The sequence below is a fragment of the Delphinus delphis genome, chromosome 1, assembly GCF_949987515.2.
Source record: "Delphinus delphis chromosome 1, mDelDel1.2, whole genome shotgun sequence".
In the NCBI taxonomy this organism is placed as follows: Eukaryota; Metazoa; Chordata; class Mammalia; order Artiodactyla; family Delphinidae; genus Delphinus; species Delphinus delphis.
In genome coordinates this window covers 95,410,458-95,433,645 of record NC_082683.1, presented here as the reverse complement: position 1 = coordinate 95,433,645, position 23,188 = coordinate 95,410,458, and the positions used below count along the sequence as shown (strand labels likewise).

Sequence of the window (23,188 nt, the reverse complement as noted above, 5' to 3'; positions counted from 1 at the left end):
CTAGGTTGAGGGAGTCAGCTGAAGCGTTTCGGCGGGGGTGGGGGTGAGGGCATGACGTGGCTGTACCCTCGGCCACAGCGGGGAGGCTGCACCTGAAGGAGGGGCTGGGGTCTGGCAGACGCGAGGCGGTTGTAACAGTCCAGGAGGAGGGGAGTCTGTGCTGCAGCTGAGGACTAGGCTGCCAAGGGGCCAGATCCTGGTGATGAAGAGATTCAGTGTGGCTGCTGGGGAAGAGGAGGGGGTAGTCCAGGGTGACTCCCGGGTATTTGTTTTGGGTGGCTGAATACCCAGAGGAGGGTGGGAGCAGAGGATCAGATAGGGAGTTAGACTTTGGACTTACGGGTTTGGATCCTGGTGAAGATGCTCAGTGTGTGTTGGGGGTGAGTGGGCCAGAGCCAGAGATGTGTGAATGAGAGATGATGGATTGGGGATGTAGAGCAGGAGAGCATACAGAGATAGAGCAGCCAGAGGGAAGAGCCCCAGGAATCCAGCATTTCGGGGCAGGCCCTGTCTCCTCGTCCTGCCCACTTCTCTAGCCCCAACTCAACATCCCCCTCACCCTCTGCACTCCAGCTATTCAGGCTTTCTTCCTGCTCCCTCACGCTATTCCCTCAGTCTGGAACATTCTACCTTCCCTCTGAAGGGGTTGGGACTAGGAGGACCCGGAATGTTGATGACGTAGCAGAACCTACGAGTGTCCAGGGTTTATTTTTCTTTGAGGAAAAGGAGCCAGTTGGGATCATAATTTGACAGCAGAGGCTGGATGGCAGAAAGGCTGTTTTAAGATGGGGAAGTGTAAGTAGGTTGGTAGTTGAGGGGAATGGGTGGGGAGGGGAGGCATAGGAGAGGAAGAGAGAGGTTGAAAAGAGAGCTGGCTGAGGAACAGGGACTCAGGAATTCCCAAAGGCGGCGAGATCCAGGGCACAAGTACACAAGGCTGGTTTTGGAGAAAGAGTAAAAAAAAAGAATTTTTTTTCCCCCCTGAGACAAGATGGAAGGAGAGAATGAATGCTATTCTAAATGGGAGCTCAATTCTTCCCTTTCTTTAGGGTTTAATAAAAACAAGGAAAGAGAAGTGTCCCTAAAGGATCACACCATCTTATCAGTAATTTACACCTCAGTAAAATTAATTCTGCAGACCATTTGTGACAGCAGGCTTGTGTAGGGGGAGTGAAGCCCTGGTCCAAGGGAAGGACCCTACCGCTCTCCAAAATGCAGGGCTCGCCAGCCAACCAATGAGAACAGCGCGACAGAGGAACTTCCCCTCTAGAAAAAAGGGGTTTTCTCAGAATCAGAGGTTGCTGGGACCCCCTACCTCTGCCCGCAGGTCTGGGGACCCAGAGGTCGAGACTGGCAAGGTGGGCGTCCTGTCTCCTCCTTTCCGCAGACGGGGCGCCGCACTTGCTGGGGTACTGCAATGAGAACCTGCGGGCCGCACGCCCGCCGCCGTTGCGGGGGGGGGGTCTCTTAAAAGGGCAACGTCAGAGGCGGCTATGCCAGCACCATCAGGACCTCCCTCCTTGGAGATGCAGGGTGGCGCCCCCTTTTGTGTGTATCAGGGAGGAGCTCTGGGGGAACCCTTTGCTGAGAAGTGGCTGGGGGAGTGGAGCACGCCCCTCATCCTGGCACAGGCTCTGACTTGCAGCATATTTCTCCAGGGTCCGTCCCAGCTCTGCCTGTCACACTCCTCCTGGGAGTGCAGCCAGGGCTGCCCCAGGCCCCCAGAGGGAGGTATGGCGAGAGGCGGCGTTCTCAGGACCCTGGGTAAACCGGAACCGCTTCAGGGAAGGAAAAGCAGGACGGGTAACACGGAAGGTGTCAGTTCCCAGGCGTGGTTTTCCCCATTGGCGGTACTCGGCTGATAACTAAACTTCCCAGCAGACTGTGAGTTCGGGCAGGCCCCTTGGTCTCATGTTGGGTCCCCACAGTTCCTGGCTCTTTATATATTTCTCTCTAGAAGTCGGCCTTCTAGTTGTCTCTCTCTTGCTAGAAAGGCCTAGTGTCTCCTCTCTCTTGCCTGAAGCACTCAGACCTGCATTTTGGTCCCTGAATTCCTGGGTGTGGGAACCAAGGGTTGGTAAGAGACCCAGGACTCTGACTCACTCCCTGGTGCCCGTGGGGGCTGTTTGCTGAGGTAACCTGGGCAGCTGAGGTTGGAGATGGGGCAGGTCAAGGTGCCAGGGATGAGGGCATCAGCCGTGGGTTGTGGAGGCAACTGCCAGGGTGGAGTCAAGGTTATCTGGGCCCATTCCTGGTACTCAGCTTCCAGGCCAGCCTGCCTATCCTAAACAAGGTTCACATCAGCCCCATCCCACTGCTCCAGGGAGGGAAGGAGCCTGGAGGAAGGCAAGCCACACCTTTCCCAATGTCCGGGAGTTCCTTGAGAGCAAGGACTGTGTCCCATTCTTTCTGTAACCCCTGCTCCTAATCACACCTAGCACAGGGCAAGCACTCAGTAAAAAAGTGCCTATGTGCGTCTCCTGCTCGTGTGTTTTCCACCCACAGGGAGGGACCTCAGCCACGGGATCATCCTTTCCTTCACCATTACTATTTTTCTGTCTTGTGGCTTCAAGGAGGTAGAGACTCAGCTAACAGACTACTCGGTGCACACAGCAGCTGTTTTCCGGGCCTCCACTCACTCCTTTTTACAAGCCAGCCCACACACTGGCCAGCCACAGGGAAGGCTGGCACGGGGAGCTGGGCTGCTGGCAGCACAGGGCAGGAGGCTCTCTGGATAAACAAGCAGGAGTCCAGGTCCCAGGTGCAGCCAGGCCCAGAAAACTAGGCGGGTGAGAAGAAGGCGGGTCAGCCTGGGGTGGGGGTAGGGGGCGGGGGGGTGCAGTGCAGGAGCCAGGCCTGGGCCCCCAGGGGCTCAGAGCCCCAGCTCCTCCTCCTGCGGCGCTTTCAGGGCCAGAGAAAAGCAGTGCCTCCCGGTGGAAGGTCATGGGCGCCAGCAGCCAAGAGGGTAGGAAGGGGGAGCAGAGGAGGCAGCTGTAGTGACCCCTAAGGCTAGATGGGGGTGTGCGGGGCCACTTGAAAGTTTCTAATCCCAGAGCCCAATGAGCTTTTCAAACAGGAAAGAGTGGTGTGTGGTGGTGACCAAAACCAGCCTCCTGCTCACTGTGTAAACTGCCTTTCTTCAAACCAAATAGCTGAGGCTACAGGAATGTGAGTCTCATCCTTCCAAGTATATGGGAGCAGCTTGCTCTTTTGTTCTTTGGCCCTGGCTTTGTTAGCCCAGAGCTGGGGCACTGGCTAGAGTAGAGGCAGGCTGGTGAGCCTGCCTGGGGCAAAAGGGTCACTGTGGTCACCTTTTCAGGTGCCCCGCTTTTGACAGTAGCAAGATTCACAGGCTCAGCCCAAGCTCCCAGTGGAAAACCAAGCACATGGGCTCTTTCCTGGGTGCTAAGCAAGCTCCAGCAGGCCTGGGGAGGCTGCTGCTTAGGGACTAAGGACGAAATCAAGCTCCTAAGTTACAGGCCAGTTCAGAGTCCTGTTCTCATCCTTCCAAAGAAACACAGCGAGCATCAAGCCCTGCTGAGGAGTCAGGACTCCTGGCTTCCACCCGGCCGTACTTTCTCATCTCCCTTACCCACCTTGTACTCTCTTCCTTATGGGAAGAGGTATAATCATGTCCCCACCCTCCTGTCTGGGACTGTCACAAAGATAAAAGAGATCCTCTATAGGAAGTATTTTAGACTCCTAGGGGAGAAGCACTAAACTAACAGTTGGTGTTATTAAAAGTGTTTGTAGATTGCAGATGAAAGGCAGCAGGTAAATAAAGAGCCTAAACATCATCCTCCCCAGAGAAAGGGTGAACTGGCTATTGGGGCAACGGTGGAAGCTCCAGAGAAAGGACTAAAACCTTGTTCCCGCTAGCCCCCAGCCCTGTGGGCTGTATCGATCCTCTGGAGTTGAGCCACAAGCTGCCAGGCAGTTGGTCTCCCATTTGGGGATGAGTGGAAAGAGAGAAGCAGCTGTGAGTAAGGCCCTGCCCCGTGCTCCTGAATCTAGGGGCTTTTCTGGATTAAATGTAGTCTCATCTACCCTGATGTCTCACCACCTCCTTCCCTCTCCATGGAGCCTTTCCTAGGGAACAGAAGTGCTATGAAACTTTTATTGTTTTGGCCACGCTGTGCGGCAGGTGGGATCTTAGTTGCCCTACCAGGGAATCGCAACTGCGCCCCCTGCAGTGGAAATGCAGACTCTTAACCACTGGACCGCCAGGGAAGTCCCGCTATGAAGCTTTTTATATCAACTCAGGTCTCTAAGCTGGTCCTACCTAACTGCTTTAACAAAGTAGGAGCAAATTTACAAAGGAGGATCCTGCCCTTGCCCTGCAAGCCTGTGTGTCTAAGTCGCAGTTTTCACTTTCCCCTTGAGCCTTTACTAAATCTACCCCTGCCTTCACCTACCTTCTCAAAGGCTCTCTGCTAAATGGAACAACCTGCCTGATATAGCAGGAAAAGCAGAAGTGAATACGGTTCCAGGGAGAACTGTCAGAGACAGGGTTCAAGCCCTGGGCAGAAGACTGAGGAAGAGTCCTGGCCTCCCTCAGAGGTGCTTTATTACATGATTTCATCAGTCATTGGTGATTAGATCCTATGCCCAAGCGAGAAAAGAGGAACACTGCATTGTACAGGGCAGATGGTTCCCCTTTTGGCAATGCAGTCACACGGGGTGGGCGATGGGTGCGTGCTTGGCTTCCCTGCCTGTGGGCAGGCTCTGAGATTGCAGCTAATTGAAATGGAAGCCTGGTAAAGTGGGAGAAAGGAATGTTCAGGAATCAGTGACCTCCATATTCTGCAGCTGGCTTTCCAGGGCAACATCTCTCGCTGCCCCTTTCTTTTTGCTGCCCTCATGCTGCTTCTTCTGCTTCTTCGATGGCTCCTGGTCAATGGGTGCGGGCTTCACAAAGGGGATCAGTTCCTGGAGACCTGAAAGGAAACAGCCAACCAAACTACCCATCATTCCTCAAGAGTCAAAGCCCAGGGACCTCTGGGGAAAGTTACACAAGACAAAGAGGCAGGCACTGCTTTCATTTATTCCTTTTTTTCCCAGCCTGAATTTTAGCTGCATTTAAATAGAAGCTCATACCGGCACTGGCTACTTTTCAACCTTGCCCCTTGCAATGCCCAGCACCAGAGGACAGGCAGAGTTTTGGGGGCCGTGTATGAACAAGAAAACCTGGTGCATTCTGAAAGGGGCTTACTATTTAGAAGAGCAGGAAGACAGACAAGAGGAGGAAGATGGGCTGGGCTGGGAGCCTCACCTGGTGGCATGAATTCCTTCAATTTCTCAGGCACGAGGATGCCCTTCTCTGTCTGGTAGTTCTCTAGGATGGCACAGATGGTGCGAGTTGTGGCGCACATCGTGGCATTGAGCATGTGGACAAACTCCACCTGCGAGGAGAGGGTCCCCAGAGGGAGCAGTTACACTCAACCCCTAGCTGGGCTTACTGATGACCAGGAACCATCCACTCAGCCAGACTCCCCCAACTGCAACTATCCAAATCCAAATCTAAAATCAAATAAAAAACAGGTTCTACCCATATTAGTGATCTCTAAACCTTTGAATTCTGTTTGGCTTATTAGATAACTTATGGCTTATGAGATAACTCCAGGAAGATTCCTCATGTATCCATGAGTGACAAGTGGTAGGTCCCAGTATACTGAGGAGAGTTGGGCCCTTTGAGGGAGGGAAGAGACTACTCAATGGCTTCTCCTTTTAACCCCTTTCAAGTCCCTGACCTGGAAAAGATTAGGGCCTGGAAATTGGGTTTGAAGAGATAAGCTTACAACCCAGACCTTCTTGGGTGAGAAGAGGGGAGACATTGCCTCCAACTTGTTCTGTGTAGACAAATGGGGATTACTCTTTATCTGGAGTTATGGAAAACAAAGCCAAGAAGAGAAAAGCTAGAATTACCTTGTAGAATAGAGCTAGATTCAGGTTTCTATCTAAAAGGACTCAGTCCTGATTCAGTGAAGTCACTTTCAGATTCCCTTTTTGGTCTAGACTGAGAAGCTCAGATTTTCCCATGACACTGGGAAATAATGTCCTCCAAGGGCTGAGAAATAAGATGGACCTACTCTGAGCTGAAGGCCCTGCTTCCTGCCTCCCCAGGGGCCATCTACCTTGTCCATCATCTTCTTGGTTTGCCCGTATCGGATTCGGAGCCGGCGAGCCTGATAGTCTGTGCAGTTAGAACAGGAGACTAACTCACGGAAGGCTCCTGAGCCCGGAAACCAGGCCTCCAGGTCAAGCTTCTTACTGGCAGCGTGATTCAAAGAACCTGTAAGGAAAAACCCCTAGAATTCATGAAGGAGGGATGGTATTTCAGAAGGCTAACCTTTAGCAAACCCAAAGAATTCTTTAGTTCACATGTTATCCCCAGGAGGGAAATCACGCCCAGATATTCTTATCACCAAGAACTCCCAAGGGAAAAGAGTGTGATATTTTAATTAATGTGGGCAATTAATTGGATTGTAAGCTATTTCTTTGTGTGGCAGTTCAACTGGTCAGGGTGGTGTTTGTGGGATGCAGGAGAGGGAGGCTGATAACCTGAGACAATATTCACGATATGGTAAGGGATCCCCAGAGACTGGTAGAACTCCTCAGCGGTAGTGATCATCTCCTCAAACATCTCCCAGGACTTGTTGTCATGTGGCGATGAGTAGACAAACTGTTCAATCTGCAAAGAGGGACCCAAGGGCACAGTGACAAGGGGACGGGGTGAATAAACTGAAGGCTGAAGTAGGAATTATCCTAGCAATGAAGACCTATTCCTATTCCACTGAGAGTCAGGCGGGGCTGGGGCCCTGGTGAGAGATCGGGGCTGAACTGGACTGGCTGGGGCTGCAGCAAGAACGAATGCTTGTGTAGAGAGCGTCCCACATAACGTGCGGCTACTGTTCTAAGTACTTTCTTTCTTTCTTTTTTTTTTTTTTTAACATCTTTATTGGGGTATAATTGCTTTACCATGGTGTGTTAGTTTCTGCTTTATAACAAAGTGAATCAGTTATACATATACATATGTTCCCATATCTCTTCCCTCTTGCATCTCCCTCCCTCCCACCCTCCCTATCCCACCCCTCCAGGCGGTCACAAAGCACGGAGCTGATCTCCCTGTGCTATGCGGCTGCTTCCCACTAGCTATCTACCTTACATTTGGTAGTGTATATATGTCCATGACTCTCTCTCACTTTGTCACAGCTCACCCTTCCCCCTCCCCATATCCTCAAGTCCGTTCTCTAGTAGGTCTGTGTCTTTATTCCTGTCTTACCCCTAGGTTCCGTTCTAAGTACCTTCCACGTGGTAACTGGTTTAATCCTCACAGTAGCCTAATGGGGTAGGTACTACTATTATCTTCCTTTGACAGAGGAGGAAACAGCACAGAGAGGTTAAGCAAATTGTTCAAGGTTACACAGCAGTAAGTGGTAGAGTTGGCCTTAGGACTCAGGCAGCCTGGTTCCAGAGTCCATGCTCTAGCCGCTCCACCATGTGCTTCTCAGGCTCTTCCCTAGAAACCCAGATGGAGGCAACGAGAGGAAAGACGAGCTGGGGTAGGCCTGAGCAACACAGATTCTATCTCTTCTATAACAGCCCTGGAGAGATAGAAGGGTCCCATCCCTCACCCTGATCTGCCTACTCACCTTCTCAAACTGATGGACTCGAAAGATGCCACGGGTATCACGGCCGTGGGAGCCCACCTCCTGGCGAAAGCAGGTGGACAGGCCGGCATACTTGATTGGCAAATCCTCTGGCCGAAGCCACTCGTCCCGGTGGAGAGCAGCAATGGGCTGTTCGGAGGTGGCAATCAGATATTTTTCCTCATAGGTGTTGTCATCAGACTTTTCTGTGCCTTTGCCAATCACCTGTCAGAGGAGGGTAATATTTACTAGTTAAGAGTGAGGGAGTAGGACCTCAGCTCAAGCAAGAAATCACAAAGATCACACAAATCACACAGAGAAGATCTGAGTGATGGGAGGACAAATTTTCTTCAATCCCTGCCCAGGAGTGAGCAGGAGATGCTAAAAAGACATGGGAGGGAATGGGTCAGTCCAAAATGGGGTCCCTACTAGAGATCAAAGAAATGCAAATTAAAAGAAGACAAAATATTCTGATACTGCGTTTTTTTCCCTTGGCTTCACCATTTGCAGCTTGTGGGATCTCAGTTCCCTGACCAGTACCCAGGCCCCCTGCAGTAGAAGCGTGAAGCCCTAACCACTGGACCGCCAGGGAATTCCCTCTGATGCTATTTTTACTTTATCTAATAAATGAAATACTTATAAATGATGTACAGTGGCCAGTGATGGCAGGTGTGCAATAAAACCTGAGCTGGTAGCAGTATAAATTAATCCACTTGACAAATGTTTGTGAGGCATTTAGTAAGAGCCAAGTCCTTTTTTGCCAACGCGGGGCAAAAGGAGATAGTCTCTGCTCTCTTGGTGCTTATGAGTTGATCTAGGGTTGTACTCCTTGAAGAATCACTTCGGTATTCAGCTGAAGAAAGTAATGGAAAAGAAAAAAAAACTATAGACAGGACAAAGTTCATTGTAACATTACTTACTGACGGCAAAAGAAAGGGAGCCCCCTAAATATTCAACAGGGGAAGCGCTGGGCAGTCTATGTCCATGCCAGGTAATATTATGGAACCACTGATAAACGATGGTTACGAACACCATGTAGCAACACTGAAAAATGCTTCTGATATAATGTGAAGTAAAAAGGCAATCTACATATATTGTGGTTAGAAGTATGAGAAAATGATACATGTATAAAAAAAGCTCCCACAAAAATATTAAAAATGACAATTGTAGTAGGTAATGTGAAAGAAGATGATTTCCCCCCACTAATTCCAAATTTTCTGCCATGTGGTATTACTTTAACCAAAAAAAAAAAAGACGGGAGGAAACTTCCTCTAGGCCACTGTTTGGAAATGTGGAAAACTACCTTGCTACCTAACAGTGGGAATTTAGCCCCGTGTGAGGCTATTCCCATACAATGTAAAAACAACAGAGCTTGCGGTCTAATATGGTATAGCCACTAGCCATACATGGCTATTTAAAGTCAATGAAAATTTAATTCCTTGGCTTGCATGAGCCACATTTCAACAGCCACATGTGGCTGGTGGCTGCCACACTGGATAGGACAGATACAAAACATTTCCACTATTGCCGAAAGTTCAGTTGGACAGCCCTGCTCTAGAGAATTAATAAACTGAGGTTATTAGGCAAAAAGTGCCAGCCAAAATTCCTCACTATGGAGACCTGTGATTCTCCCTGCCTATGGCTCCAAGAAGCATCTGGATAAGAGATGGAGAATGCTGCGAACACGCAGAGCACCTGCTACCTAATATTTTTCATAATCCTCCATATAAGCTTCTCCCTGGTGTTACCTGCAGGGCATCCTTCTAAAGTTCTGTCAGTGATTATCCATCCAATCTTGGGAGTTGAGATGAGAAACAAAGGGAAAAGATAAAAACAGGTCTCATCTGATAATGCACATGTTCCTCTCATTAAAAGGAAGAAGAGGAGGACCCCAAGGTTGTACCAATGCTCAGTGTTTGGAGAGAGCATCTTGTTTCCCACTGCATCTTGAATTAAAACATACCTTTGAACTCACCAACAGGACCTAGTGGGAAGAAGGTTCTGACTGTTAAACTCATCTCTCTACATAAGATAAATCAGATGAGGCCAGGAGCAGTTGTCTAACTACCCGCTACATGGGTTTTGGGAGGAAACAGCCAATAAGAACAAAGTCGTTCCCCCCTGCCCTGGAACAGGGTTGTAGGAGAGGGACAGGTGAGAAGTGGACTCAGCTGCGATGGGCAGCCGTTAGCAGAGACACTAGAAATCCTGAGTGTTGGGCGTAGACTTCGGGTGGGGGGGGAGCTACAGCTGATGTTAAAGCTGGTTGATTCAGAATCACCTTCTGCACCTCAACTCAAATCCGCTGGCTCTCCCTGAGATGGTTCATGATTGAGAAAGAGCCACAAACTGGAAGCCACATCCATCCAAAGGAAAGTATGTCTCCCCCTGTGGAAGCTTCCAGTCTGGGGTCAGGAGTGGGAGGACACGGGAAGATCAGCCACTTCTACAATTTCCTTTTGTCCAAGCTTAATAATAATATATGAGCTTCTTTTCTAAGCTCATGGTGCTAAAGCATGCTCAATTTAGACAGATCACATAAACTATCTGGGGAAAGATAAAATAGGCTCTATGTCTGCACTGTCCAAATGGTAGCCACCAGCTACATGTGACCATTTAAATTAAAATTCATAAAGATTAAAATTTTACTTCCTCAGTTGCACTAGCTGCATTTTAAGTGCTCGATAGCCACAATACAGAACATTTCATCATCGCAGGAAGTTCTGCTGGACAGCATTGCTGTGTCTTTGAAGTTAAACTTCATACCTTTAGGAGTCATTCTGCCACACTGCCTCAGGCTACTCACCTTATAAAGTTCTTCATCAAACTGGCTGAGCTGTGCCACTTCCTGCATGACCTCCTTCCTCATGAAGAAGGGGGTATAAATGGGAGTGTAGCCTCGACTTCCCAATGTGCGAAGAGCATACTGGATGAGTGCCTGTTCCAGGAACACCAGGACCCCCTAAAGGAGCAGACACAGCACTGTGTGAGTGGGTTCTGCTGCCATCACGTTCATCTGCTAGCATTTACCCCCAGAGGCAACTGGGGGCACACAGGAGGCCACAAAGACCATGGATCCAACAACTGACTCAAGAGACTCTTTTTTTTTTTTTTTTGCGTATGCGGGCCTCTAACTGTTGTGGCCTCTCCCATTGCGGAGCACAGGCTCCCAAAGCGCAGGCTCAGCGGCCATGGCTCACGGGCCCAGCCCCTCCGCGGCATGTGGGATCTTCCTGGACCGGGGCATGAACCCGTGTCCCCTGCATCGGCAGGCAGACTCTCAATCACTGCGCCACCAGGGAAGCCCAAGAGACTCTTTCTTAACAGCCATGCACAGCACATCATCTGAAGAGCATTCCCTTTAAGATACCAATCAAGGGAAAAGGACTGTTCACCCAGGGTGCGTGGGAGAGTCTTCCTGTGCTAACTCTTAAAACACTGGACTTATTTGTATACGTAGAACATACCAATATGGACAGTGTTTCCAAAACTACTTTACCACGTCCTTCTGGAAGGCTTCCCTGAGCGCATCTGCCCTCTGCCCAGCTAATCTGAGTGTGTTGCCTCCACCTACCCGTTCCTATAGCACCCTGGGCTACTCACACCAGAGCACTTATCACAGAGGGTTTTTGATTCTTTGTTACTTGTCTGACTGTCCAATTACACGGAGCTCCTTAAAGGCACAGACTGTTCTAATGCAGTCAGCAAAACATATTCATTATGGAGGATCACTCAGTGGCTTTTGTTCTAGGGAATCCTGATAAGCACTCTCCTGCCTTAGAAAGAGAATTGCATCTAATTGCCAGTAAGTTTGTAGTAGAAAGGCGGATTTGTGGGCCTCTTTAAGTGGGTTATGTTTTCTGCAATTTTTTTTCAGTTCTTTCTTTATAACCAACCTCACTGGCTGCCGACTCTTACCTTCAGGAAGTATCCTCGACTCCCAGCCACCACAGCCCCCTTTTCGCCTTCAAAGCCATCTACCATCACCACCAGGTCCACGTGAGAGTACTTCTTCCTGACGGTACAATCACCCCAAATCCTCTCTACTTTGTTGTCGGCGTCCTAAGCAAACGAGACCAGGAGACAAAGATGCAGGAGCTCTGAATTCTACAACCTCCATCTTTCCGAACCCTATTCCAAGAACGAACTAGAGCTTTGTGAAGTCACTGCTTAACTCAAACACTAGGTTTTGGCCCTTGTGTACAGAGACTAGAGAAGGGAATTTGCTAGAGAATCTGCGCTCAATAGAGAAATAATAATTTATAAAGTCCTAGAGGCAATTCTAGCCATGGAACTGAAATCATGATTTTCCAAAAGATCTGTAGTATTCTCTCGTTTTTATACCCGTTTAAATGACTCCTTGAAAATCCTATACAGGGAAAACCCTTCCCTGGACAATCTGCACTGCCTGGGGTACGGAGGGGAATGCAGATTTTTGTTTTTCCAGGCTCTCATTGGTCCAGGGCCACACAAGGGCGGGCTCAGGGCCCTGACCTCTTGAGTCTGCCACCCCAGCCCTCAGTGAGTTTAATGTCCCTTCACCAGGGAATGAATGAAAGAGGCACAGATGGTCCCTGCCACGGCTGGGGTGTCAGGGAACAAAGGCTGGGCTCAGAGCAGCTTTGTGCTGGGGAAGCTCCCACTCGGCAGGAAACTTTTATCATGCAGATTTCCCTTCAACCTGCAGCTTCTCAGCAGGGTGTGGGTGAGGGGTGAGGCTGATCTCGAAGATCCCTCCCACGAGATGAGCTGCTACCATGGGCAACACGCAATGGAGGACAGCAGCCTGATTTAGAAGAGATTTCCGCGCCAGGAGTCTCCACCTACCTGCTGTCTCTGCTACTTCCCAATCAGGCAGGGATCTGACTCTTTCAATTCTCAATTGGTGGGCAGAGCGAATACACAAAGAGCCTGCTTCTATTATACAGAGCGTGCCAGACTTTCACTGTCCTCCTCCCACTCCGCCCCCTTCCCAAAGGAGAGGGGTGACGCAAGGCAGCCGCTCACTGTGGCACCGACGCCTACCTCATCATTGCTGATGGGCACAGAGGGGTGCAGAAGGTTACCAATCTCGCGAAGGTTCTCAAATCGCTCTGCTTCCAGCTTTATCCGCTCGGCGTCACACTTCAGGATGGCTTCGTCGATGAGGAGTCGGACTTTTTTGATTTGTGAGACTTTCAGGTTCTGTAGATGAACAAGGCCAAGCCCGTCCAAGGCCACAGCAAGTCAAGGGCAGAGTAGGAAAAAGACTGTTGCCCCAACCTTGTTGGGCTCTAATGATAACTCTTGTAATAGCATTTTAAAAATTGACACTGGAGGCTTTCAAAGAACTGAGATTTATTTCACACAGGGATATATACAGTTTTGCCCGACAAATCCGTTGGCATTTTCTTTCAGGGTGCCTAAGGCAGAGGTGGATCAATTCTGGCCACTCCTCTTGTCCCTGTATATCTCAGGAGTGTTAATACCATAGCTTAACTTGCACTTTCTGATATTCCTGATTAAACCAATTCAGCATGCTATTATATCCTATATGTAACTGTTCTCTAGGAAGATTATAAATTTATTAGGAGCAAGAGACCTTGTCTTAAGCTCATTTTGTATTCCTTATTGCAGGTGTTTCAAACTGTACTCTGATTTCCTGGGGGGACCCTTAGCAGGTAGGGCAGGGCAGGAATAACACCCCAACCTTGCCCTTCAAGCACAGCAACTCTGCTTTTTTGGGTTTATGCTCTTGCTATTGTTGCAGGGTTTTTTTGTTTTTGTTTTTTAAAGATTTTTTTGATGTGGACCATGTTTAAAGTCTTTATTGAATTTATTACAATATTCCTTCTGTTTTATGCTTTTTCAGTTTTTTGCCTGTGAGGCATGTGGGATCTTAGCTCCCCGACCAGGGATCGAACCCTCACCCCCTGCAATGGAAGACAAAGTCTTAACCACTGGACCGCCAGGGAAGTCCCTGTGTTGCAGGTTTTAAGAAAGGGTTCAGTGACTAAAAAACTTGAAAATTCCTGCTCTAGGCCCATTGTAGTGAATATTTACTGAATTACAAAAAATTGAAAAATTACTGACTCTGTGGAAATAGAGTTATTAAACCAAACATATTTCAGTTCCTTTTTTCTCTTCTTCCTACTCTTGACTTTTCCATTCCACCTGTCTCCATCTCTGCTGTCTAATACTCAAGTAGTGAGATTAACAAGAGGGGATGGGGACATGTCCCAGCTGCAGAAATTCAAGGATGCCACAGTGCTGTGTGGAGCAGAGCGTCAGGACTTGCTTGTCTAGGAACAAAACTAAAAGAACAGAAATCCTAACCTGGAAAAGGACAATAACTTACAGTTAAAGTGTCTGCAGTGAGGTCATCGAGATTTAATACATCTTCCGGAATGGACTCATCATTTCCCGTAGGCTCTTTTTTCTATGGGAAAGAAAAACAAACAAACAAAAACATAACTAATTATAAAGAAAAATTTCTGACATAGTTTTATAAGTGTACACCAAACTAATATATCATATAAACTAATTACAGAACTTTCTACATAACTTAGTCTCTAAAAGATGCAACGCATGGGAGAAAAATTAGTGAACTGGAAGCAAGAAGTTAACGTTCCAAGTCCCTGTCCTGACACTGTCTAGCTTTCTGATCCTGGACAGACTGATTAACCAATCCAGGTCAGAGGGTTGATACCGTCGGGAACTTGAGAAGGAAAATGTCTGACATGGACATAGATGTTATGACCCCAAGAATGTACGAAAACACTCAGTGCTGGTCAGGAGCCAGCACTGGGCAGACACCTGTGTGTCAATTTGTGAATCCCCATCTACCTACTAAGAACAAACCCAGCCCTTAGGCCTGTGGCTAAGAGGAAAAATGGATGGGATGAGGAATATTAGGAAGCCAAAGAAACACAAGTTTTGAGGAAAAAAGCCACGTTTAGAGCAATCAATGCAACTTGGCAAAACAGCAAGGGTATACCCAGGACTAGATTTTTTCCCATTCCAGTTTCTCTCCTCACCCTTTTTTATGATATTCTTCCAAATCATCATTTCTAATCGTTATCCAGAGCAAGGGAGAAGACAGTGATTCAAGGAAAATCATCTTTAAAAGCTGGAAAAATCTGACAATATCAGAATGAGTCTTGATAAGAACAGGCATAGACTGCTGAGGTAGAAAAAAATGGCCTAAATCTCAAGATGTTCCATTTGGTAGCCAAGATAGCTGAGGCCCTCTTCCTCTCTGATAATCCCTCAGGGCAGCAAATTCAAGTTCTGAGTTCAAGTTCTGGCTCTGCAACTAACTGATGGCACCATTTGGGGCAAGCCCCTTAATTTCCTAGGCCTCTTTACCCTACCCTTTTAATAGGGTTAACAAATGTACTACCTACACTCCACGTTTACAGCAAAGATCAAAACCAAAATGAGACGTATATGAAAGGGTTTTGAATGCTTTCAAGTGCTATACAAATTAAAGCACTGCTAGTACTATCTCAATGGATAGCAAGAGAGAACACTCCTTGCAGGGCCAGCAGTCAAGGGAACCTAAGAACGTTAACGCAGATGAAAATACTACCATCTTCTTGCTAAGAAAAATACTTGGCTGGCACTATCCGTATATATGCCCCAAAGAACACTCAGGCAGAAGTATACATGGAAATTAACATAATTATGGGGTTGCTGACATGTACCTGACTTAGTGTCAAGAGTTCCACAGGAAGAAAACTGTATGATTATCATCAATATCAATTTCTACAGCCTGTCACATGCTGAAAGTGTAACAAAATAGTGTTAAAGAGAAGGATACAGAATATCATGAAGGATAAGGTGCTAGAGTCCAAGGGAATCTTTTTTTTTTTTTTTTTTTTTGTGGTACGTGGGCCTCTCACCGTTGTGGCCTCTCCCGCTGTGGAGCCTGTGCTCCAGACGCGCAGGCTCAGCGGCCATGGCTCACGGGCCCAGCCGCTCCGTGGCATGTGGGATCCTCCCGGACCGGGGCACGAACCCGCGTCCCCTGCATCGGCAGGCGTCCCTGCATCGGCAGGCGGACTCTCAACCACTGCGCCACCAGGGAAGGCCCCAAGGGAATCCTTTTGTTATGGTCTTTCCAGGTTCAGGTTCCTAAATTTCATAATTTTTTGGTTTATTTTAGAGGTTTACAACTTAAAAATGAGACAGATTGTAGGGTGCATTAACATGTTTTTTTAAAAAAATGGTTAAGAGGCTAAGAGCGTATTTTTGAAGAAAGATTAAAAACTAATCTGGTGGGCTTCCCTGGTGGCGCAGTGGTTGAGAGTCCACCTGCCGATGCAGGGGACACGGGTTCGTGCCCCGGTCCGGGAAGATCCCACATGCCGCGGAGTGGCTGGGCCTGTGAGCCATGGCCGCTGAGCCTGCGCGTCCGGATCCTGTGCTCCGCAACGGGAGAGACCACAACAGTGAGAAGCCCGCGTACTGCAAAAAAAAACCCCACCAACCTCCCCCCTCCCCTGCAACAAACTAATCTGGTTACCAAAGTAAAGCTAAGCTGAAACTTAACATTCTTCAAGGACAGGAAGGATATACTGGATGAAGGCCAGTACTACTTGCCATTCACTATTACTCTCAATAGCTAAATAACTACAATGTTCCAGGCACTGTGCCAGGTTTTCTATATTAGAAATTTTCAGTTCTCACAATTGTATTCTAAAGGTTAGTGTCAGAACTGTCATTTCATAGACAAGAAAACTGAGGCTCAGAAGTTAACTTGCCTGAAGTCACATAACCAAGAGTCTAGGATTTGGACTCAATATCTGTGCTCTTTTAAATAAAGAGCACGACTACACTGGGATAAAAAATCTGAAATTTACAACAGGAAAACCTCTCTGGCACTGTAGGTTGAGCTCAAGAAATAACTGGAAAGGATTACTGGTGGAATTCATTTTATTAAGAACAGAACAGACAATGAATGACTTGTACGGCAAGAATCTTATCTTACAATAGACTGAACGTCTGTGTCCCCCAAAATTCATATGTTGAAACCTAATCCCCAATGTGATAGCATTTGGAGGTGGGGTCTTTCAGAGGTGATTAGGTCAGGAGGGCAGAGCCCTCATGTATGTAATTAGTGCCCTTATGAAAGAGACACCAGAGAGCTCCCTGCTCCTTCTGCCATGAGGACACAGCAAGAAGACTATCTATTAACCAGGAAGCAGGCCCTCACCAACCTGCTGGTGCCTTGATCTTGGACTTCTCAGCTTGCAGAACTGTGAGAAATAAATTTCTGCTGTTTATAAGCCACCCAGTCTACAGTATTCTGTTACAGCAGCAAGAACGGACTAAAACATACCTGCAGACAGAAGGTGGACTCACTGATCCTTGAAAATGCCTCTTAGTTCCCTCCCTGCCTTCCTCTCTTTCTTTTTAAAATAACTTTCCCCCTCTGGTAAGAAATCCAGTAGCTCATGGAATTAAACACTACGTTAGAAATTATGAATTAACTAAGAATAAGATTAAATACCTCTGCTCAAGCTCTCAAGGGTATTAGTCAGTTCTCTTACCTTCATTTTCTCTCCAATTGTCTTGCTGCATAGGTTCTTCAGCTTGTTCAAGTTGTCTGCCTGAAATCTGCCTGAAGAATAAAGAACCCAATATACCAAAGATAGGCACATAACTAAGACACCTCATTCCTAATCTTGGCTCCTTAGGACTGATCTCAGCCCAAGGCCAAAATACAGGCAGAGCTAAAGAATCTGCCTCACAAAGTTGTGTTATTCCCCAGCATTTGGTGACAATGAAAAGGCCATTCTGGGGCTGAAATTAAAAAGTATCATAACCTGGACAATACCACTGTAGACAGAGTAACACATCTGAGAAAACTGGAAAATACTCATATAACTATAACCTGTTCAATTATCTTAAAATTCACTTAAAGAAACTATGTGGTATGCACCAGGATCTAAAAAAAGGCAGTCAGTCAAGTTTCTATTCCCATGAACTTGGTTGCTACTTCTCTATGCTAGAAATGGTTAATGTTATTTCCTTTGCTTTGATACAACGCTCATCTGGCAGCCTTGAGAAGAATTCAATTTCTTACACTTTGGTTTCTTTGGGGGAAGACAGTGCACTAATCAGCCTGCATAGGTATTCTGGCCCAAATTAACATCTTGGTGTTGTGATTCATCAGTCTAACCTTGATTTGCAAAAGCTGGACCTCCTGAATCTAAGCTTTAGCAACAATATGGTAAAAATTAAGCTTTGGACAGGTAAAATGATGACTAGAGATGAGACAGCGCCTAGACATGGCTATTCTTTGAAGTTTTGCCAAACTTTAAATTTAAACTAAACTTCAGCACGAACTATATAACTACTTTCTCATTCACTTATTCACACTGATTACAGAGATGGAGAACAGATGAGTGGTTTTACATGTACTCATTTGCATGTGCCTGTAGTTCTGTGTGATATCTCATGTGTAGATCTGTGTAACCACTGCTACACTCAAGATACGGAACTGTTCCATCTCCACAGAGATTCCTTTTGCTATCATCCCTCTGTAGTCCATTACCTTTCCCCTGCCCTGTCTAACCCTTGGCAACTACTAATCTGTCTCCATCTCTGGAATCAGTGTGAATAAGTGGCTAAAATTAAAAGGACTGCCAATATCAAGGGCAAGGTTGTAGAGCAAATGGAGCTCTTACATATTACTGATGGGAGTATCAATTATTACAACCACTTTGGAAAACTATTAGGTAATATCTACTAAACCTAAACATGTGCCTACTCTGTGACCTAGCAATTCCACCCTTAGGTACATACCCAAAAGAAATGAGTGCTTGCGTCCACCAAAAGACACAATGTTCCTAGCACATTATTCATAGTACCCTTAAACTGGTAACAATCTGAAAGTCCATCAATGAAATTGGTTGGTATGTTTACATATATGGAGTACTACACAGCAATGAAAAAGAACCAACCACTGCTACACATAATAACATGGAATAATCTTACAGACATAATTTTGAGACAAAGAAGTCACATGCAAAATTATATACTATATAAGTCCATTTATACGAAGTTCAAAATCAGGCAAAAGTCATTTATGGTGATAGAGGACAAAATACTGTTTTTTTGGAGGAGGGAAGTGACAGTGAAGGGGCATGAGGGAGCCTCCCCGGAGAACTGCAAACGTCTTAGATCTTGATCTGAATGGTGGTCACATGGGTGTATGGCTTTGTAAAATTCTGCAAGCTGCACATTAAGATTTGTGCCCTTTACTGAACTTACTGAATACATTACATCTCAATAAATTTTAAAAGGTTGTATATAAAAATAATATAAATGCCACAGCAGAAATATATAAGATAGCATATGGATCATATGTCCTAGGTGTGGCCCTGGACTAGCTGAGACTGGGGTCAAAGGAAGCACTTAGAAAGTTTTTCCAATGATAAGGGCCTGGTTTAAGGCATGTGCAATAGGGTTAAGAGGAAGTAACAACTTCAACTGATAATTCCTGTAGTTAGTGGCAGATTTCAAGATACATGGAAATCTACTGACTTTGGAAGTAGTCAAGACAAATGCTTATTATATGCCCAAATGTGTCCTCATTATATTACTCTGAATTAAAAGAAGAAATCACAGTTTGAATCCTTGAAGTTACAAGAGCTGTGGTAAACTCTGATGTGGTGCTCTGACTCCAAGTCATAGCAGATTCCTGTGTTCTACACAGAGCCCTAAACCTTGAAGGTCTACAGACGGACAAATGGGTATAGTTGTAATGGAGGGCCTTTTGAAGCTTGCTGTGTCCTCATTCAGGGAACATGGTCTGATTTCTTAATGTGGCTCTGGGTTGCAGCTAAGGATAGAAGAACCCTAAACTCTGATCAGAGGTTCAGATGTAAAAGAATCTTGAAACAAAATCTGCCAATGTCCACCTTCAGCAGCCAGCAGTGGGAAAAATCATTAACTCCCCGTAGCTGCAAAGAGAATACTGGTTAGGGATGTCAAGTAGAAAACAATCAAATCAATAAATATGTTGAAAATAAACTACATCAACTGCTTTTCATATGGAAGAGCACAGTACCCTGAACACAGAAGATATTCATGACTTCAACAAACCTTTGTCAAGCCCTTAACAAGGACCAGGTGCAGTGCTAGGTACTGGGATTACATGTACACATGTGTATATGTATATCCTGTATCTATATGTATACCCTGGGTACTGACACACAGATGAATAAAACACAACCTTGTCCCTGAAGAATTCATCCCCTCAGCACATATCCACTCCTCAGGTAAAAAACAGAACTTCCCACAGAGGTGTACATTATACCCAAGAGACTAGGTAACACATTCAAAGTCATTTAGCAGCTGGGCAATGGCTAGAGAGAAACAAAAATCTGATACTTCTGACTTCTGACTCAGTAAAACAGTGTCCAGTCTAGTTTTTTCACTCCAATTTAATTTAATTCCATTGCAACTCAAAACTTCAGATTCAGATTCAGGTGGTGGGATCACCACCACACTGGGCTTGACTGTGATGTGCAGAATCAGCAAACAACCTGAGCTAAGCAAATATTCTCCTGGTACCCAATACCAACTCTTCCTTCGACTCTCTCCCTACACGGGTGATACTTATAATATTTAGGAAAATCAACTTTCCTAATATAAATCCATGCTTTTGGACAGCGAATGCCTATGCAGTGCGCTGTCATAAACCTGTCTCTCTGCGGGTGGCAGACCTATTGCATCAGACAAAAAATCACGTGTTTGACAGCATCCGGCCAGTTAGTGACTACTCCAGCTAGCCTAGGCAGAGATTGATAGGCAGAGGGTTCTATGGTTTTATTTAGCCTCATGAAGATGCCCGGTCCAGTTCCAGGATCTAGCCCAACTCTGCCAGTGTGTTCACTGGAAAACTTTAAACAGCCTCAATAATTACAAGATTTTTCTTGCTTCACCGCACCCCTCTGCCCATGTCTGAGCTACTACGTAAGACTATTCTCGGTTCTTAAAAGTTTGCCCACAGTTCAGGGGGATGGCCTTCCCAAAAGCTCCGGGATCACTGTTTTTAGCCAGGAGCGGCCTCCACAGTCCCAAAATGGTTCCAATATGGACGGAGTGAACCTACTGTGCTGCAGATGTGACTCAGTCAGGTTGGAACCTTTGATTCTATCAAGATAGAGGGAGACCACTCTGGCCTTGCTGAAGATGAGAAAAAGACAGGAGGCGACCAAAGATAAGTGCTGGAAAGGAGAAACCCCCCAAACCTCCCCCCTGGCTTTCTTCCGGCTATCCTTGAGGCTGAAGGTTTGACAGCTCTTGATGCGAACGCGCCATGCTCCTTTCCCAGACTCAGAAGCAGCGACCCGCACCCAGCTAGCCAGGAAGGGAGGTCGCAGGGCCCGGACGGAGGAGAAAAGTGGGTCGGTCCGGCCCCCCGGGTGGACAGGGACAGCTTCGGAGCCACCGCAACCTAGGAGGGGGTCTTATGAAGGGTGGAACCTCAGGAGCGGTAACTAGGTCCAAACAACGAAGTTGCGGTTGGCATCCGGGGATACTCCGCGCGTCCCTGTACTTACATCGTCGCCACTCGCTGTCTGCCTTCACCAGCTGGTCCACCAGTCCCGGGTCCTTGAAGCGCTTCTCCTGCGACTCTCGGATGAGGGCTGGGTCCCCTCCTTTATCCACCCGAAACAAATCCAGATCCAGCACCATCGTTCCTTCTCCAGGGCCAACACTAAGAGAAGGGAGGTTAGTCCCACAGCAGCCGCCCTGTTACTGCCGCACTGCACCGGCGCGCTGACAACCCGCCCCCCCTCCCACTTCCCGCGCAGGCGCAACGGGAGCGTGCAGCCCGCCCTCCACTCTGGGCCGGAAGCGGCTGCGTAGGAGGCGGGGCCGCGCAGAGGAGGACGGGGTGGGTGGGCGTGAGCTCGCTGGATGTGTTCAAGTCAGCCGCACTGGCGGGTTGTGCCTCCTCGTGTGCGTTTTCCCCAGCTGTGCCCGCTTCTCTAGGGGCTCTAATTGCCCCATAGAAGAAAAATGAGTGCCTGTTTCTGTCTCATGTTAAAGGGCATATCTAAGACAAGGCCTGTCAGTATAATCACTGGCTTGGAAGCTGGTACCTCCCATAGATGCCAGTTTCCACCTTACAAGCTTGGGTCCTAAGACTGGACCCTTTCTCTGAACCTCTGCTCTCTTCTCCGTCTTGAGACAAGAGTGTGGCTACATGTTTTAGTCCCCAGATTACCTCAGTTCAAAATACCTGCTCTCCTGCCTCAGAGTTAGGATACCTTTCTTAATCTGATTATTGGGTGAACCAAATTGTCCCTTTATCAACCCTTAAGATCACAGGGTTGGAGAATCTTTTAGAGAGACACTTGAGTAGACTTTTCCAAAGGGAAAATATTTAGGAGATTTGAAGGCAGTTTAAGATATTGAGGTCATGTCTTGTATCTATTTGAAAATTCCTAGAACAAAGATTTCATCATATTTTAATTTTATAATGTTCAGGCCTTTACAGGGAAATACTCTGGTTGATGACTGGAGCCAAAGTTATCCAAGAATCTCCCTGATAACAAGAGCTTATTTGAAGGATTTGGGAATAGGCATACTGTTCCCCATCCTTCCACTTTACCAAGAGTTTAGAGACCCACCCACCATGCCCCAAAGCTAACTGTGCTAAGACCTTGGTCTTCTGCCACTTGCTTGTGCATCTGTCATGAGGATACGGCATTGCTATCCTACTCCCCAACAAGGTTCTGCCAAGCCAATTCTGAGGTGTAGGACAGGGCTAATGACAGTACTGGAGCTGACTAGTAGAGACCCATAGGGAGGCTTAGGAAAGGCATTTGTCTGGGTTTGGACCCCCTAGGTTCCTCTTACCTAGAATGTTAGGTTTAAAACCAGTGGAAAGGGGGACTTCCCTGGCGGTCCAGTGGTCAAGACTCCGTGCTCCCAGTGCAGGGGGTGCGGGTTCAATCCCTAGTGGGGGGAACTAAGATTCCTCATGCGGCACAGCACGGCCAAAAAAAAAAAAAAAAGATAAAACCAGTGGAAAGGAAGTGTTGGGAGCTACAGGCTCTGAAGAAAGCATGTAAGAAGACTGTCCTCAAAGGGTTGGCTTCCCTGAAATCTTCTGAGGTCAAGTCTGTGGTGGGAGCTGTCTGCTTCAGTCAATGAAGGCAGTGCCAAAGCGTATTGCTTGCTAAGTTTCAAAACAGTGATGGGTGTTCCTGAGGCTGCAGGGGGCCCAGGCCTAGGGGAGGAGGGCCACTGAGCTAATACTTTAAGGAGGTCATCAGTGTAATTGGAAGGATGGCCTTAAAATTCTGACCTTTCCAAATTTCCTTAGGAATTTTCACCATTAGTTTTATCGTTAGATTACAGACATCTTCCTTTAAAATGCTCATGCTACCTGGTAAGTATAACAAATTAACATAATAGAATGACAGAGCTTATGACTGAGGGACAGTAAAAACTTCAGTGTGGTTAGAGTATAAGGATGTGCAGTTAGGGTTAGTGTGTATGCCATATTACTAAATCTGTTGGAGATGCAGTTT

General features: G+C 47.1%; 1 protein-coding gene across 1 annotated transcript; it reads right to left on the bottom strand.

The window, feature by feature from the left end:
• Positions 1 to 4,511: 4,511 nt before the first annotated feature.
• Positions 4,512 to 21,431, bottom strand: SARS1 (seryl-tRNA synthetase 1). The gene is made up of 11 exons (XM_060026590.1): positions 21,206 to 21,431; positions 17,183 to 17,253; positions 13,987 to 14,067; positions 12,675 to 12,833; positions 11,568 to 11,711; positions 10,456 to 10,611; positions 7,653 to 7,874; positions 6,562 to 6,691; positions 6,135 to 6,292; positions 5,273 to 5,402; positions 4,512 to 4,937 (listed from the first exon to the last, which is right to left on the bottom strand). The coding sequence occupies exons 1-11, from the start codon at positions 21,339 to 21,341 to the stop codon at positions 4,780 to 4,782; spliced, it is 1,545 nt and encodes a 514-aa protein (XP_059882573.1). The 5' UTR covers positions 21,342 to 21,431; the 3' UTR covers positions 4,512 to 4,779.
• Between the last annotated feature and the right edge of the window lie 1,757 nt (positions 21,432 to 23,188).